Raw genomic sequence first — 17,308 nt, 5'->3', positions numbered from 1 at the left:
ACATTAGAACCTGATCTCTTAATTACGGAGAATAAGGAAAGGTGCCTATTGTTACTGCACTTCGGTAAAGTTAGAAACGAATTGGCACTTCGAGATCAATAAACTCTTAATTGAACTGTTGGTTTTAAACATAACACAAATTTTCAACAGAGTACAGGACAAGACAACAGCTACAAACCTAATGGTCATCACAACGAGCTAAACCTCTGTTCATACAACAAGCCATCCTCGAGCACACCCAAAAATAGGTTTACTAGACTTTTCATAATTTCTGGGAATTTTTATTAGGACGATTACTCACTAACGTTTAATCTTGAACAGTACTGCGGTACGCTATCTCAATCTATTGCCCGGACTACATCAGCTTGTCGCGAATGTGATCAAACATTCCAGTAATCCACAGTGTTGTAAAGTCCAAAAGTATAGAGAATACAGTAAAATATTCTCATTAAAGAAAGATGAATGTGAATTCAAATTAGCCTACTTATTACAGGTTTGACTTCCGGGGACTTATTCATGGTTGCCTACATGTAATATATGTTTTAGGATGTGACAATATGGAGATGGCGGGTAATATTTGTGGATGTAGTCAGGTGTGCTGTGATACGATGTGAGCGGCATATTAAATTGTTGTTCTGAAAGTCTATTGAAATCAGATTGTTCGATTGGAGCTACTTGTTGTATAATCCTGTTTAGAACATGGGGTAGTTGGCCCTTCAGCCTCACTGTGGCTGATGAGTATACAACACAATAAACACTCAGTATGATCCTGATTTAAAAATAAGAAATAAATCAGGAAACTAAAAAAGTTTTTATCTTTTTTTTCAAGTGATATTAACCTCAACACACAAGAGTTTCTCACCTGCTCAGTGTTCCATATGCAACCATACAGTACATGCATACTGTGCTAAAGCCACAGACAAATATTAGAGGATAATATTATATAATTTTTTATTGTGAGGAAAATGACACAAAGTAATGATTACATTAATAATAATAAGTGATTAAGGAGTACTATGAGGTAAGGCTGAATACATGAGGCATTATTTTGGATAGCTGAGACCCTGACCTATGCAGCTTAGTCCATTCTCCTGTAGTTTTCCATGTAGTTCATGGTTTAAAACACTTTCTATTGTGCCTCATAGGTATTCAGATCAGATTATCTGGCTCTGGATCTACTCAGTGCTCTGGAGAGTTTGAAATCTATCACAACATGTCTGGGGAACAGAGATCACACTGGCGTCCTTGCCATGGTTACAGCTGTGTATCCCAAATCCTCTGTGTAAACATTTAGTTATAGAACTTTCACCTCCAAAACAGAACACATCATCAAGCCAGATTCGTCCAGTTCCTTGACCAAAATGGGCCGACTTAGGGGCACTCAGTGCTGTACCACAGCCCAACTGTCTGCACACCACCTGAGCATCATTTAAGCTCCAGCCATCATCACAGATTGTTCCCCAGACATTGTTGTGATAGATTTCAACTCTTCCAGAGCATAGAGTAGATCCAGAGCCAGCTAATCTGATCTGTACACCTGTCAGACACATAAGAAATAGCAATAAGTTAATTTGAATACTTCACAGAGAACATAAATGGAAGCATTTTGTACATCACAAAGGAGAATGGACTGACCTGCAGCAGGTGGCAATGAGGTCAAAAAAAGAAAAACTGTAGGAGAGAAAGAAGGTTCATTATGAAATCTACTGAATAACCTGTACTCTAAGTCAAGACCAGACAGTGTATAGCCTACTTGTAGCTGATATTAGCCAAATCTCTTTGGGTCAGACTCTTCTGGATGCTGTTTTTCAGATAAACTCTTATAGTAGGTTTGTCAGACATCTCTTCCCAGACAGACTAAAATCACCTGAATCACCTGGTGTGAAGGAGGGCAGCGACTGCTGACAGACGTTAACATTAAAGATACAATATGTAAGATTGTGCAGATCCCTCACACCCTCCTCCCCAGACTGCAGCTCACACAGGTTGCGAGATTGAAGACACTGAACCTCCATGAGGGCAAAACAAGAGCAACACGGTTTATTTCCTGAAGAAGCTTCTACGTCTGAGTCTGTGCTGCAAAATAACAACAGAAGTTCTTCTGCAGTGAGAGCTGGGTAGGCTGGTAACTTTTACAATGTCTTTGTCACTTTTGCAGAATGCACTGTGGGTCACGACAGTCTTACAGAGTCCACAAGATTAAAAAACGAGAGGGGCGATCATGGTGGAGATATTTTTTGATTCACAGAGGAAATCAGACGGAAACCCACTGAAAAACAAAAAACAGACACTCTGGGTCCTTTTGGGCTCGAAATGTCTTCATCTTTCAAATCATGTCCAGTATTTACCGTGTTTTACCATGTCTGCTCATGGAGCTTCTTAGGTCAGGCAGAATCTAACACTTATTCCACTGATCCACTTTATTTGCTTTCATGGCTGTAGTACATTTCCTATCTGGCAACCCAGAGCTCTGGTATGAGCTGTGTAGTTATCAAGCCAGATCAAAACACACAGCCTGCTTTGTGAAACGGACCCCTGGTCCATCAAGGCAAATTTCATTTTTGTATTTTCAGGGTTTTTAAAGCCGATCACTAATCGTAGCAGCTGTATGAGTACTTATCACTGATCACAGGGTCTATTTGAAGTCTACTATCTATTGTGTAGCATTTTTTATTTAACTACTCTGAACATGTGCAACTCACAGCTTTAACCAGGGCAGACTACACCTTTTATTGGGGGCAATTTGCGTTTAATAATGCAATTGGTTTCGTGATGCAGGGCAGTGTAACAAGGGCGGAGGGTGGATTTGGTGAAACTGAACTAGCTCACATTGACTTTTTTGTGCAGCTTTATAAAATACTAAGAATGATTTGTTGTTCTGCAGCTGTGCACCTGTGTTCTTGTGGTTAAACCTCGACCTGAAAACTCTTTTCAGTTTTCTGTGCCGTGCAGGTGCAGGTGCAGGTGTTAGAACTACAGACTGTAGAACAACTTTTAGAACTGTCTTTCAGCTGCTTCTATCGTCATTTGTTTTACTCTTACTTCAGCTTGAAATGTAAAAAATATATTCATTTCATAATTGTCAGGACAAATTAGACATTGCATTAGGTGATTAATGGGAAACACTGGTGATATCAACAGAGCTGTGGTCTTGACTGGTTTTGAAATAGAATCCGGAGTGCTCTTTGTCTGAGACCGAGACAACACTGAGTAAAAATGCAGTTGATTCTGAGACAAGACCGATCTTAAGTACTACAACACTGGTGGAGAATTCTATTCATCAGTGAGTGTTCATTCAGTGAAGGGAAAGTCATTGGAGTCCAGGATGTCTTACACTAAAAGGTTTATTGAAGCGTGGCCAAGGAGAATGAAATACTATTTGTATTCATCAATGCACTTGTCATGACATGATGCTGCCTCAGTTCTGAAGAAGCTGTCCTATCTGGCTCATCTATATGCCCTCAGGACAGAGACAAAACTATTCCGACATTATTATTATTATTTGACATTGTACAGTCTTCTACTTTCGTATCAAGGGAGTGAGACAGCGGTATTTTCTGACCATACCATAGTAATAATCAGAATGGTGTCTGCAAACATAGAGCTGCTCTGTATCTCAAGAAGTCAGTATCCCCATAATAATCAAAGATTTAACATTGTCCCTACAGTGACCTCGGCACATAGATTTAATAATTTTTATAACTATTCTGCCGTCTTCAAACACCAAACCAGTGTAATGAGCGCATTAAAGAATATTCAGAGGCAACACCCTGAGAAACAGCAAACTTTTCCTAGGGGATCACAGGAAAATGACTCTAAAGTGTGGTCATGCACGAACCAAGAGAGAGCTACCTGGATCCTGGACACTATGAAAGAATGCATGCTCGCCATCATGGATGAGCTAAATGACGACAAAATAATCTATGAAAAATGTACACCACCTGATACTTCTGACAATTCTTGCCACAGATGTTTTTGGCTGTATTTTACTCACCTAAAAGCACGGCAGATAGAAATTTCAACATCCTGGTTCATGCAGGTGACTGAGAGAAGCATCCAGGGTCAGCAGGTTGGTACAGACACAATGAGGCAGCGTTGCAGTCTGGTTTACTGCTTCTCTGCTTGTGTTGACAGTGGCATTTATAATCAACATCTATAAATAGCAAACTAAATTTTTTTGGTGTGGAAATTCATAATCCAACCTCTGTGCTGGTAACCTTAATATGTATTTTTTTTCTTGTCTATTTCAGTGGCGTGCTAACCCTCTAACCACAGAAATCCCGCACTATATGCACAAATACTCATTTACGATTTTTTCGAGCTGTGTTGAACGGTGCAGTTTGCAGTGGAACAAAACTGTTTGGCATACAGACTTCATATACTTCAGAATATATGAATGATAAGTCTTTTTTAAGCTCACTCGTTCCAGCAGCTTGTTTTTCATGGATTGTCCCTTTAACATCCTCTACCCAAGAAATCATCTGCAGGAGTGTTTGATGTAAAAGAGCAAGATGAACTGAAGAAATGATAATAATGATTTGAAATTACAAAGACACCTAATTTTTCTATTTCATTTCTTTACACAATTCAGCTGCCAAGTGCACATCCTATTCTCAGGTTTCATGTAAAATTGTAAAGCAAACCTTTATTCACACCAACTTCACACTGCGATAGGCCAGCATGACCATAACCATCACATGACCATCAGTTTATTCGGGTTATGGATATTTTGCAGTGATTTGTTTTTTGATGGCTTTTTTTTGTTCATATTGGTGACATTGGCTTTTGGTTTCAACTCTGTCACCAGCAGAGAGAAACAAAATCACTTGTGGTTTAGGAGTCCCAGATGAATTTATAGAAGAAATTGCTGTCGATGTGCAGTGAGCTACTAGATGTTTATGGACTGTCAGTATCATCTAATATTTGATACTGCACTTTGCACACTTTAGGAGCTAATACTTGCAATATCGCTATAATAAATGCAACTGATGATAAAGTTGGGTGATTGCCATCAGAACTGTAATTATGATCTGGGACCTCTGTTAGGGATGTTTACCAATTGGTAATACATGACCACTGTTCTTCTGTGTAAAACTGAACTTATAGACCACATTACTGTAGGTGATTGTACTTTGTGTTGTAGATCAAAAGGGGTGAATGTTTATGAATTGCTAAATATGATCTGAATTGATGTAATGTATATGGAGATACTGGGTTCTAAGACGGCACTGTGACCTTTTGACAAGAAAAAATCTAGAAAAGCTTGGCACGAGCTTTTGCCAGACTGGAATATGTTTGCTCTCTAAAGTACAACTATGTTTATTAAGATCAAACTCCAGGTCATCTCTTTGATCAGTTTCACAGCTCCATGCCCCAAAAAGATAATTGAAAATCTCTTTACTGTTCTCCTATAATACCCTTCCTGTTTCTTGTTTTACAAAGGAACAGAAATTGCCCATGTGTTTAATCATTTATTATTTCAAAATACAATGACATTGTTGCAGAAATTTTCAACAACAAAGGATTTTAAACAATCGATCATCATGCACATCATGGACAAGTTTAATCTAGAAGGGCTTTTTTTTTGTCCTATGAAGCAATTGATTTGGTAGACAGGCATGCAGTAGGGAATTGAAGCATGGTGTTGGATACTACACCATAGTGTTACTATCTTCTTCATTATTCTCATGATCATGGTCCTCAACATGCATCTCTTTCTTCACACTTTCGTCTTCCCCGGCCTCCTCTTCCTCCTCCTCTTCATTGAGCATGCAATTCTTCACAAGACTCACTGTAAAATAAGCATCAGAGCAAAAAAAGTCACATATCACATCTCACATTCTTAAACACTCTAAAACACAAATACTTAGATTTAAGTGTGTCATTTTATGTTATGCACTGTGTCCTGGTGAGCAGACATTGAGTTTGAACCAAGGCTTGTTGTATCTTCTCGTGGATCAGACAGACTACCACGACCACCAGGAGCAGCAAGAAGGGGGCAAAGGCTATAACCAGTCTTGATGAATGCACTAAGAGAGAAAAGATTTTATTAGATTATTCTCAAAAAATTCTCAAGTTTTAGACAGTTCTGGGAGGAACTTTTTACAGAGCTCAGAAATTACTTACATTTAATGGTAATATGCATTGTTGCTGTCTCAGTAGAAGTGAATTTCCTTGAGGAGAGTGTGACTTCATACACACAGCTGTAGTTTCCATGGTGTTCATACTCAGCTACAGGGAAGTCAAAGGAGGCTGACTGGTTGACTGCTGGTTTGGTGTCAGTGATGTCAGAGCCAGAGAAGATGAGAGAGAAAACACCTCCAGGATAGTGGGATGAAATGGAGCAGGTGATGACAAAGCTGTAACCCTTGGTGATCTCTGCACCTTCAGGACTCCAGACCAGCCCTTTGTTAGGAGATGTCAGGGAGATGCTGGGCTGCTGCAGTGGCACTGGGTAAAAGAGACAACAAGACAATGAAGACTATATGAGTGAACTTTACAAACATTTTGAATATTTGATTGGCTGTCTTCTTGATGTTAGCATTGTTCATGGAAAGACTAAGTTCAGGGCATCATTTAGCTCAGGTGGTAGAGTGTCCGCCCCTTGTACAAAGGCTCAGTCTTTGCCGCCGTGGCCCAGGGTTCGAATCCAACCTGTGGTCTACGAGAAGGTAGACTGGAGGTTCTCGTACACCACACAATTTCCAATAGGAGCACAAAACAACGCAAAAAGTTGGCCACTTTGAGTCCAGAATGATGGCCTAGGTATGAGGGAGATGTAGAGAAATGGTTCCTCTCCAAGAAAAACTGAATATCTGGACCCTCCGTGTTCAGTGGCAGTATCATCAGTTAGGTCCTAGGTCAGCCTTTTAATTTCATAAAACTTCAGTGACATACTTTGTGGCCGTAAAGACCTTGAGCTGGAAAGGTATCTAGTGTAGCAAAGTCCTCAGTAAAGATGTCTAGGGCCACATACACTTGATGTGATGGAACACTGCAATTTTGTGAGAATTACTCCACCGCCACAGGGGTTGACCAAAAAATAGGGATTCTTGTGCTAGCTACATTTACATTTAGTCATGGACGTTGCGGCGGAACGTAACCATCAGTGTAGGAGTAGAGGGTTGCTCTGACATTAAATTGGGTATCTATGACACAGTTTCATATAAGAATCAGGTCAGGTTTGCCAGCTTTGTGAGTAGGAGGACTGTGGATCAGTTGGAGGTCAAAAGAATTTATCAAGCACATAAAGTCTGCTGGGCCTGGACTGTCTAAGCGGATGTTCGTGTAGCCCAGGATGAGCAAGGGACAGTCATGATCAGGGATGGATGACAGCAGGGTATCCAGCTCGTCCATAAATCCACCCAGTTGGTCTGGTGGACAGTAAATGACAACAACGTTGGCTTTGTTTGTATTTATATTGGTGGAATGCAACAGCGGAGTGAATTTACATTTATTGTATTAGAGGAGAATACAGCTGGGGTCTCTGGTTTGATCCATGTCTCAGTGAGAGCAAGGAACTCTAGAGTTAGGTGGTTGGTATAGGCTGCAATGAAATCAGTTTTGTTAACTGCAGATTGACAGTTCCATAAGCCTGTGGAAAGGAGGCAGCAGTGTGTGAGGACTGTTTTAGAGTCTGGAAGTTCGTCAGATTTCTGCACCTTTTTAAAAAGTGATGTTTTCTGCATGGACCAGAGACAACAACAGGTGGCATATATTGTAATAATTTGTAGTTTGGAGGGAGGTGGATCGGTTCCCTGTGCTCGGTGAACTTGAACAAGTAAACTTGCACGTCTTTACTGCTTTTATTGTTCACTTGCCCTCCATTGTTTACAAATGCACAGAGTTGAAACATTCAGTGGTGTAATGGTTACACTTACTGAATGTTCAGAGTGCCCCAGGAGTGCAGTGCTTACACTTTCACTCTCCCAGTGCCCCAAGGGCCATGTCCTGCTGTAAATGCCTTCCAGCTGGGTGCCAACCCCCTCTCCAAAATACTCAAATAGTTCTCTCAGGTTATTGTTAAGTGATAAGGGGTTCCCATCTGTATACCCTCAACAGTCTAACATGTTGAAATTTCATCTGAGTTTAATAGAAAACAAAATATATATTTTTTTCCTCACCAGTAACAGAGAGTCTGACAGAGTCACTTAAAGGGGAGCTGAAGTCTCGACTTGAAACTTGTGTCTCATACTGACACTGGTACAGTCCCTCAATATCGAAGTTTACTTGAAGCATTCTGAAGGTAGCAGAGTTGGTACTTGATGTTTGGGTCTTTCTGAATGATCCTGAGGTCTTCTGCAGGATGAATGTTCCACCTAAATGTTGAGTTGAGATTGAACAAGTGATGCCAGCATCATGACCCCTGGTAACCTCACCAACAGGATTCATGGAGATGCTGGGCTTTGGGAGGCTCACTGTAAAAATAACATTAGAATGATAGATATATTTACTTTATTCTGAGGTGTAAGTTGACAAAAGTTAACAAAAAAAGTTTGGGCAATGTATTTTTCCTTACCGGTAACAGAAAGTCTGACAGAGTCACTTAATCTTGATTTGATATCCTGTGCCTCATACTGGCACTGGTACAGTCCTTCATTGTCAAAAGTCACTTGGGGGATTCTGAAGGTAGCAGAGTTGGTACTTGATGTTTGGTTCTCTATGAATAATCCTGAGGTCTGCTGCAGGATGAATGTTCTCCCTGAATACTGTGTTAAAATTGAACAAATGACAATGACGTCCTGGCCCCAGGTAACCTCACCAACAGGACTCATGGGGATGCTGGGCTTTGGAAAGCTTTCTAAAACAAAACCAAAAAAATATTGCCTTTCAGCTGAGGTATTTTTTTATTTTGGCTTTTTGCCATTTCTAATTAATATACATATAATACAGATATACATGTAATTATACAAACATACATAAGTAATATAAGTGAATAACTTGCTAATGATAATAAATCAGTATTTTGTGCTTTTGAAATGACTAATTAATTTGGCCACAAGAGTCTAATATTTCAGTTTGTATTTTGTGTTTTAGTGGTGCATATTATCACCACTTTGGACCATACATTACTTGTTATACATTGAACCTGCAGCTGTCAGTGGTACAGTTGCCCACTTAGCCAAATTAGTGATCCAGCAAAATGTCTTCTCACCTGAACAGATCACACTAGCGTCCTCACCGTGGTTACAGTTCTGTTTCCCAAATCCTCCATGCTGACACTCAGCAATAGACCTTTCATTTCCTGAACAGGCCACATCATCGAGCCAGATTTGTCCAGTTCCTTGACCAAAACGGGCTGAATGAGGGGCACTCAGTGCTGTACCACAGCCCAACTGTCTGCACACCACCTGAGCATCATTTAAGTCCCAGTTGTCATCACAAACTGTTCCCCAGGTGTGGTTGTGAAAGATTTCAACTCTTCCAGAGCACCGATCAGACCCAACTAATCTGATATGATCATCTATGAGGCACATAAAACACAGGTACACACAGCTTCATACAGGTTTCATGCACAGTTTAACTAAACAACCACAAATCCTCAACTATCCAAAACATATGCACTCATGTCGTCAACCTCTCCAATTCCTGATTATTATCACTATAATTATTCATTACCCTTTCCTCACAATGCTTGTGTGATTTCCTGTCCTTTAATTACTGTTAGTATCATTATTAATAGTATCCGCCAATAATGTTCTGGTGGTTTTGGGACAGTCAGTATGTCATCATGCATGTAGAAATTCTATGTATTTCGTACATATAGTCGCTGTCCAGTGAAAACCACGTATCTCCATTTTTGCTGATTTATTTTCTGCTTATTGACTCTGCATATTGTCTTCCCTCTATGGTCAGCATTTATCTTTATTGACCAATGAAACAATGTTTTGTTCCATCATGTTTGTGCATAGATAGAAGGAGGATAGCTTTGGATAAATTCAAAGATAGACGACAAGCTCTGTGATCTCTCTGAACTGAGTCAGACTGATGCAGCACATCAGTATCAGATGATTATTACCTGGATTATACTGATTTCAATCTAAAACAGTGAAACAGCTTTGATTATATATGCTGTGGTAACACTGAAACCAACTGCACAAACAGCAGAGATGAAAGCTGCATAGATCCAGAGTGATTTGGATTGACTGACACAGGTAACATCCAGAAAAATGGTGTTCAACATTATTTCTGAATTTAAAGATGAGTGATTAAAATGTCTTCTCACCTGAACAGACCACACCAGCGTCCTCACCGTGGCCACAGTTGTGTGTCCCAAAACTTTTGTGCTGACACTCAGTTAGAGAGCTTTCGCTTCCTGAACAGGCCACATCATCGAGCCAGATTTGTCCAGTTCCTTGACCAAAATGGGCCGACTGAGGGGCACTCAGTGCTGTACCACAGCCCAACTGTCTGCACACCACCTGAGCATCCTTTAAGTCCCAGCCATCATCACAGACTGTTCCCCAGGTGTTGTTGTAATAGACTTCAACTCTCCCAGAGCACCGGGCAGCCACACTGCCAGTTAATCTGATCTGCACACCTATTGGCCAGATGAAGACATGTGACTATGAATATGAAAATGAGCACTACAGTGATGTTAAGCCAAGTGATTAAAGAGTGAACAAAATGTTATGGAGAACTTTTTAACAATTTATAGGTAGTACAATTAGATTGGTGCCAGTTTGATGTAAGTTTATCCTTCTGATTATTTTAGGGTGTTCTTTAGCACACTAACACTTTCTATGAAGACCTCATATATATGTGTTATAGGGACATTCATAGTGAATTATTATGCACTTGTAATGCCTTATGACACTTAAACATTTCAAAACATTTCTTTCTGATACAGTCATAAAACATAGATGTATAACTTAGAGATATATAACTTGAAATGCTTGAAACTAGAGGCTGACTGATGGGGCTTATAACACATTATGACTACCTACACAGACCTCAACAATGACCTGTAGAAAGAACTCACAGTATGCTGTAACAGTCATGCAGTGTCATAAGTTATTGAATGTGTAAAGTAAAGTGAAGTAGATACATCTATAACAATGCATGCCTCATCATAATGCTTCATTGTTGGTAAAGTGTGATGCATCTTCATACATTTAGAAGAATGTATGGTGTTATTCCTGGATTCCAGGCATTACTGACCCTGGACTATAGCACACTATGAGTTCTTACAACAGTTAATTGTTTAGATCTAGAATATTGAGTCATAATGTGTTATAAGATACATAAGTCAGCCTCTAGTTTATAACTAGCTAAGAGCATCCATAATCATCCATTTCTATTTTTACTTTATTACAAGTTACATTTAGAATAATGGTTGATACAGTTCAACATACAGCATTATGTGTGTTTAGTGTGTGTGTAGTCATAAAGTCATTATGAATGCCCCCCTAATGCACTATAGATGTGGTTGTCATAGAAAGTGTTACCATCTCTTCTGATTTAGGCTAATGCTGTTTTCTCTATTCAGGAACTTACATTTTTCCATCTCATACAAAAGAACAGAACAGCTAAAGATCTGCAGACATCCACTCCTGGATGTTTCAACTACGTGCCAAATATATCTCACCAAAAATGAGCTGTGGGTTTCCACTGACACCCTGTTCCCCCCACTCTTCGCAAATTAAGTCTTAAAGTGCACATCATGTACAGTGACATATGTACATGTGTAATGGTAAATTCAATGTTTCAGCCACTAGAGATGCCCAACCTCCCCCTTCCTAACATAAGATAACAGTTCCTTTTGTCTTTGTAAATTGTGATGTCTAGACTTAACTTTGCACCTAAATACAAGATCCGCAGATGTAAAACACACCAACGTCAGGTTAGCTGAATTGAATTGAATTTTTGTAAATATAAATATCTACTCACCTGAACAGATCACACCAGCATCCTGCCTGTGGTTACAGTTGTGTATCCCAAATTCTCCGTGCTGACACTCACTTAGAGAACTTTCACTTCCTGAACAGGCAACATCATCGAGCCAGATTTGTCCAGTTCCTTGACCAAAGTGAGCTGACTCAGCACTCAGTGCTGTACCACAGCCCAACTGTCTGCACACCACCATAGCGTCGTTTACATCCCAGTCATCATCACAGACTGTCCCCCAGGCACCGTCGTAATAGATTTCAACTCTTCCAGAGCACAGAGTAGATCCAGAACCAGCTAATCTGATCTGACCATCTATGAAGCACATAATATATATTTTACACATCATTTCTATATTATAACTGCCAGAACTGAAAAAAAAGTCTTCTCTGTTGTTCGTGACTGTAGACATGTAGACATGACTGAACCCATATGTCATCATTTTTTAGTGCTCTGGAACCAACTGCATGAACAGCAGTGAAGAAAGCGACATGGAGCCAGAGTGATTTGAATTGACTGATACAGGTAACATGCAGGACACAGGTGGATTATCACTTCCTTTAAAAATGATAAAGATAAAACTGAGCTCTCACCTGAACAGATCACACTGGCGTCCTTGGCATGGTTACAGTTGTGTGTCCTGAATCCTCTGTGCTGACACTCAGTTAGAGAACTTTCTCCTCCAAAACACATCACATCATCAAGCCAGATGGTTGCATTTCCTTGACCAAAATGGGCCGACTGAGGGGCACTCAGTGCTGTACCACAGCCCAACTGTCTGCACACCACCTGAGCATCATTTAAGTCCCAGTCATCATCACAGACTGTTCCCCAGGCATTGTTGTGATAGATTTCAACTCTTCCAGCACACTGAGTAGACCCATACCCCTCTAACCTGATCTGTGCACCTGTCAGACACATAAGAAATAGCAATAAGTTCATTTGAATACTTCACAGAGAACATAAATGGAAGCATTTTGTACATCACAAAGGAGAATGGACTGACCTGCAGCAGGTGGCAATGAGGTCAAGAAAAGAAAAACTGTAGGAGAGAAAGAAGGTTCATTATGAAATCTACTGAATAACTTGTACTCCATGATTATACTGTAAGACCCAGACCCAGAGGCAACCTCCCAAATAAACTACATAGTGTATGGAAGAAGTTAACAAGTGAGCCTCACTTTAATCTTATCAATCAATCAGGCAAGATGTTTATGGATGTAGCACACTGGCAATCACCATTTTCTCATGTGAGTGGCCATGCTTAGCACTCACTGAAAACATCTCAACTCAACATAAAAATGACCGTCAACTAAACTCTGGCAAGTGGCAAGTACTTGTTTATTATTACCTGTTGTGGAGAATTCTATTCATCAATGAGTTCAGTCAGTGGAGGAAAAGTGCACAAGAGTCCAAGATGTCTTACGTTGGAAGGATTATTGAAGCTTGGACAATGATAATGGAGGATTTATGTCATGACATGATCAATTCTAAAGCTGTCCTCTCTGGCTCATCTATATACCCTCAGGACAGAGACAAATACAAGTGAACATTCCCTCACACTGCCGTCTTCAAACGCCATCAAACATGTGTTTAATTTGTAACAAACGCATTAAAGAATATTCAGAGGCAACACTGAGAAACAGCAAACTTTTCAGACCAATTTTTTCCTAGGGGATCACAGCAGAAGGACTCTAAAATATGGTCATGTGCAAACCAAGAGAGCTACCTGGGTCCTGGACACCATGAAAGAATGCATGCTTGCCATCATGGATGAGCTAAATGACGACAAAATAATCTATGAAAAATGTACACCACCTGATACTTCTGACAATTCTTGCCACAGATGTTTTTGGCTGTATTTTACTCACCTAAAAGCACGGCAGATAGAAATTTCAACATCCTGGTTCATGCAGGTGACTAAGAGAAGCATCCAGGGTCAGCAGGTTGGTACAGACACAATGAGGCAGCGTTGCAGTCTGGTTTACTGCTTCTCTGCTTGTGTTGACAGTGGCATTTCTAATCAACATAAACCATAAATAGCAAACAAAGAGGAATTGGTAGGATGGCATTTCATAACCCAACCTCTGTGCTGGTAAACTTAATATGTATTTTTTCATGTCTTTTCTATTTCAGTGGAGCTCTGACCACTAAGTGGTCAAAGTGTCAACACTGCAGTTTGCAGTGGAACACCGCAATCTGTCTGGCATACAGACTTCATATACCGACTTCATGTGCTTCACAACATATAAACGATAAATTGCTTGTATTTCATGGATTGTCTCTTTAACATCCTTTACCTATCCAGATGGAGGAAAATCTTCTAAAATAAAAATAAAAAAATTCTGTATTTATCCAAGATTTTAGAGAAATTGGTTTCTTTCCAACTTTTAACTTTTATGAGTAATAATAACATCTTTGCAAAATTCCAATCAGGTTTTAGAACTTTTCACAGCACTGAAATTGCCCTCCTCAAAGTAACTAATGATGTCCTTTTAGCAGCTGACAGGGGAGAGAGCACAATTTTAATTCTTTTAGACCTCAGTGCAGCTTTTGACAATGTAGATGACTATTTTAATTGACTGTCCTAAAACCTCAGTGGGCATCAAGGACACTGCACTTGGTTGGTCTTACTATTACCTTTTAGAAAGAACCTTCTCGGTCACTAGGTAATTATTCATATTCTTCAGTTCACATTACCTGTGGTGTACCTCAAGGTTCAATTTTAGGTCCCTCTTGAACACCACAATGTTTCTTTTCATTGCTATGCAGATGACGCACAGATATACCTCCTGCTGAGACCTGTTGCTGACCCTAGAGGCCTAGCTACTGTTTTAGACTGTCTTATGGATGTGAACTCCTGAAACCTAACAACTCATGATCTAAAATCATATTGCCTAATCCCTCCATCCACACCAGCTCTATTCAAACTTGTTTAGGTTCCTATTCCGATTGTGTAAAGCCCAATGCCTGTAAATTAGTCATTGCTGACTCAAATCTCAGCTTTGAAACACACATCACAAAAGTGGTTCGGTCTTGTTTCCTTCAGTTCAAAACCATCTCTAGAATTAAAACAATCCTATCTTGCTCTGACTTGGAAAAAGTTATTGATGCATTAATATTCTCCAGACTTGATTACTGTAACTCCCGTCTCTCCGACTCTCTTACTTACTAGCTTTCTCTTTGTTTTAGGGTCCCAGGGTCTGGCTCCATGTTACATAACAAACATGTTGACACCTTGTGAGCCTTAGGTCCTCAGGTGGGTCTCTTCTGGCTGTTCCAAAGTCGAGGCAGCCTGCTTAACATGACCATTTCTATGAGTATTTGCCAGGTTTGTCTATTTTTCTGTGTTTTCCCTGCTCTTTGTGTTCTGTCTATTTTGTTTTGTCTCTCCTGTCTGTGGAGACTGGGTGTGGCTGACCTCGTTTCTCCGACCACGCCCCCATGGATCCTCACTTGCTCTGCTCCCACACCTGTTTCTCAGTACCTCATCAGCTCCTGCAGTATTTAACTCTGGTCGACCCTTCCAGACTCTGACAGTTCATTGTTGCACCTTTTGTGATAACTACAACAAGCGAATTCTGTTTGTGGTCAGCATTGTGGGTTCAGTGTTCTGCCAAAGCTCGAGCTTAACAATTTCTGTGTTTGTTTGTTTTTCAGTGACTTTTAACAGCAGAAAGAGACTTTTACTTCTGGTTTGGGCTTCCCAGGTGAATTCGTGGAAGCCACTGGTTGGCCTTGTTAGTGTGCAATTGGCTAGCTGACACATATTAGCTAAGGCTAGTGCTTGTTGAAGAAGACCTCCAGCATAACGTCAGTTAAAGATTAACTTTAACCCCCCTACTTGACTGTTATGAAAAAACAATGTAGAGAAACAAGCTTACATACTTGCAGTGTGGGAGTCTCGTGGAGCTCATTGCTGTCAGTGAATTTTAATTTTAATGTTTTGCCCACTAGATTTTGTTAATTTGGTCTGCTCTGGGCTACTGTAGAGAAACGTGGTGGTTTGAAGTAGCATACTATGTGGAAGAAGTGTTTATAGATTCCTCTAAATCTGATACACTGTACTTTTTTTTCTTTTTCTTTACATGAATCAGCTAGAAAAACAGGCAGAAAAGTGAGTGGGAGTCTAGATTTTTATTAAATTCTACTATTTTGTTATTGGGAACTTGAATCTGCATTTGATCTTTTTTCTCTACCTCTTCCCTGTCTCTGCAGAGGTCTTCAGAACAGGTTCTGCAATAAGAGTGATGGAATACAATGTCAGTCAGTCAGTCAGTCAGTCTCTCCCCTTCTGAATATTCCTGATCAATCGCCTGATCAACTGTGTGACATAAATAAACTATGCTACATGAATATTATATTATACCCATTTCTGGAACAATCCATTAATTACCATACCACAACATCTCAGGTCCCGATTAAATGTGTTTTTTTTTTTTAAATCAAGCCCTATATTTTGATCAAGGTACTTCCTCATTTCCTCAGCCATCTGTGTCCGCTCAGTCTCCTTAGTGCTTTCCACCAGTTCTTTCATTTCCTTATACTTACATTTATAAACGCATGCTAACTAACTGCAGAAATAGCTGGAAGACCAACAAGATTGCTGTACAGAGTATGGTAGAACACAGTGTGGCTGATAGCCCCACAGAATTTAGTTAAATGCATGAGACTGCATGAGCTCTTCCAACAAGGTCCAGTGGTTCAAATAAGCTGATGTCCAGTAAAAGACCTGAAGGTGTGGCTTCTGGGGCTAGATTCAAAAATGACTTTGGAAAGTTGGACCTAGAGTTTGCGCACTGTCCATCCAGCAGTATTCAATCAACCCAAATGCTGTGAACAAAATGTATCTCATACTCTCAGAGTTGTTGGCCCAAGAGGTGATAAGAAATGAGTCAAACCCCATCGGCAACAGTCCTGTTCAGGGGATCCAGAAGCTTGCTGTTAGTGGAGAAGGCTGAAGAGCTGTGATCAACTTCAACAGAAGAACAGTGGCCAACACAGCAAGGTAAAGTGAAGATACTGCAGGTCAAGAAATACAAACTTGTATCAGTCTATGCAACAAGAAATGCCTGAAGGCGATGGTGGGAGTAAAATTGAGTTATCTATGCTTGAGATGATCTCGCTGCTGTGTTGCTGCACTGGTCCCTGGACCATGAATAAGTACTTAATTAATTCCACTTTGTGGAAGAAACTGTTAGGGTATGAACCCATGTATTGGGTTCTCCAGCTTTGCAGCAGAAATGCTGTCACTACCCTTTGACTTTCCATCTGGGAAGTTGGGTGAGAAATATTTAGCTTGCGTCTTACTGGTGGCACTTTCTGATCTTTCTGATCCTATAGGACCCTCTTAATAGTTCATCCATTCAGAGTGCTAATGTACAAACTATTATCCACAATATCTCTGGCTCTATAGGAAAGC

At 40.1% G+C, this 17,308-nt stretch overlaps 2 protein-coding genes across 3 annotated transcripts in view; both read right to left on the bottom strand.

Moving 5' to 3' along the window:
• LOC109137841 (deleted in malignant brain tumors 1 protein-like) overlaps positions 1-2,015 on the bottom strand; it is a 21,991-nt gene extending 19,976 nt beyond the window's left edge. The window contains exon 1 of the mRNA XM_027284976.1: positions 1,958-2,015. Within this exon, the coding sequence (XP_027140777.1) occupies positions 1,958-2,015 (58 nt within the window). The remainder of the gene's footprint in view (positions 1-1,957) is intronic.
• A 3,443-nt stretch (positions 2,016-5,458) lies between these two features.
• Positions 5,459-17,308, bottom strand: part of LOC104935790 (deleted in malignant brain tumors 1 protein) — a 79,247-nt gene continuing 67,397 nt past the window's right edge. The window contains exons 1-11 of one of the 2 annotated variants that reach the window (XM_019256211.2): positions 13,758-13,891; positions 12,893-12,928; positions 12,480-12,794; positions 11,890-12,201; positions 10,226-10,540; positions 9,155-9,463; positions 8,519-8,800; positions 8,124-8,417; positions 6,127-6,450; positions 5,919-6,029; positions 5,459-5,791 (exon numbers count right to left, since the gene is read on the bottom strand). In XM_019256211.2, the coding sequence (XP_019111756.2) occupies positions 5,652-5,791; positions 5,919-6,029; positions 6,127-6,450; positions 8,124-8,417; positions 8,519-8,800; positions 9,155-9,463; positions 10,226-10,540; positions 11,890-12,201; positions 12,480-12,794; positions 12,893-12,928; positions 13,758-13,788 (2,469 nt within the window). In that variant the 5' untranslated portion in view covers positions 13,789-13,891 and the 3' untranslated portion in view covers positions 5,459-5,651. Of the gene's footprint in view, positions 5,792-5,918; positions 6,030-6,126; positions 6,451-8,123; positions 8,418-8,518; positions 8,801-9,154; positions 9,464-10,225; positions 10,541-11,889; positions 12,202-12,479; positions 12,795-12,892; positions 12,929-13,757; positions 13,892-17,308 lie in introns of those variants that run through there. The other variant, XM_027284836.1, reaches the window with a different exon arrangement.

The sequence above is a fragment of the Larimichthys crocea genome, chromosome XII, assembly GCF_000972845.2.
Source record: "Larimichthys crocea isolate SSNF chromosome XII, L_crocea_2.0, whole genome shotgun sequence".
Lineage (NCBI taxonomy): Eukaryota > Metazoa > Chordata > Actinopteri > Sciaenidae > Larimichthys > Larimichthys crocea.
The sequence above is the reverse complement of the archived record's forward strand: the minus strand, read 5'-3'. Positions and strand labels throughout refer to the sequence as shown.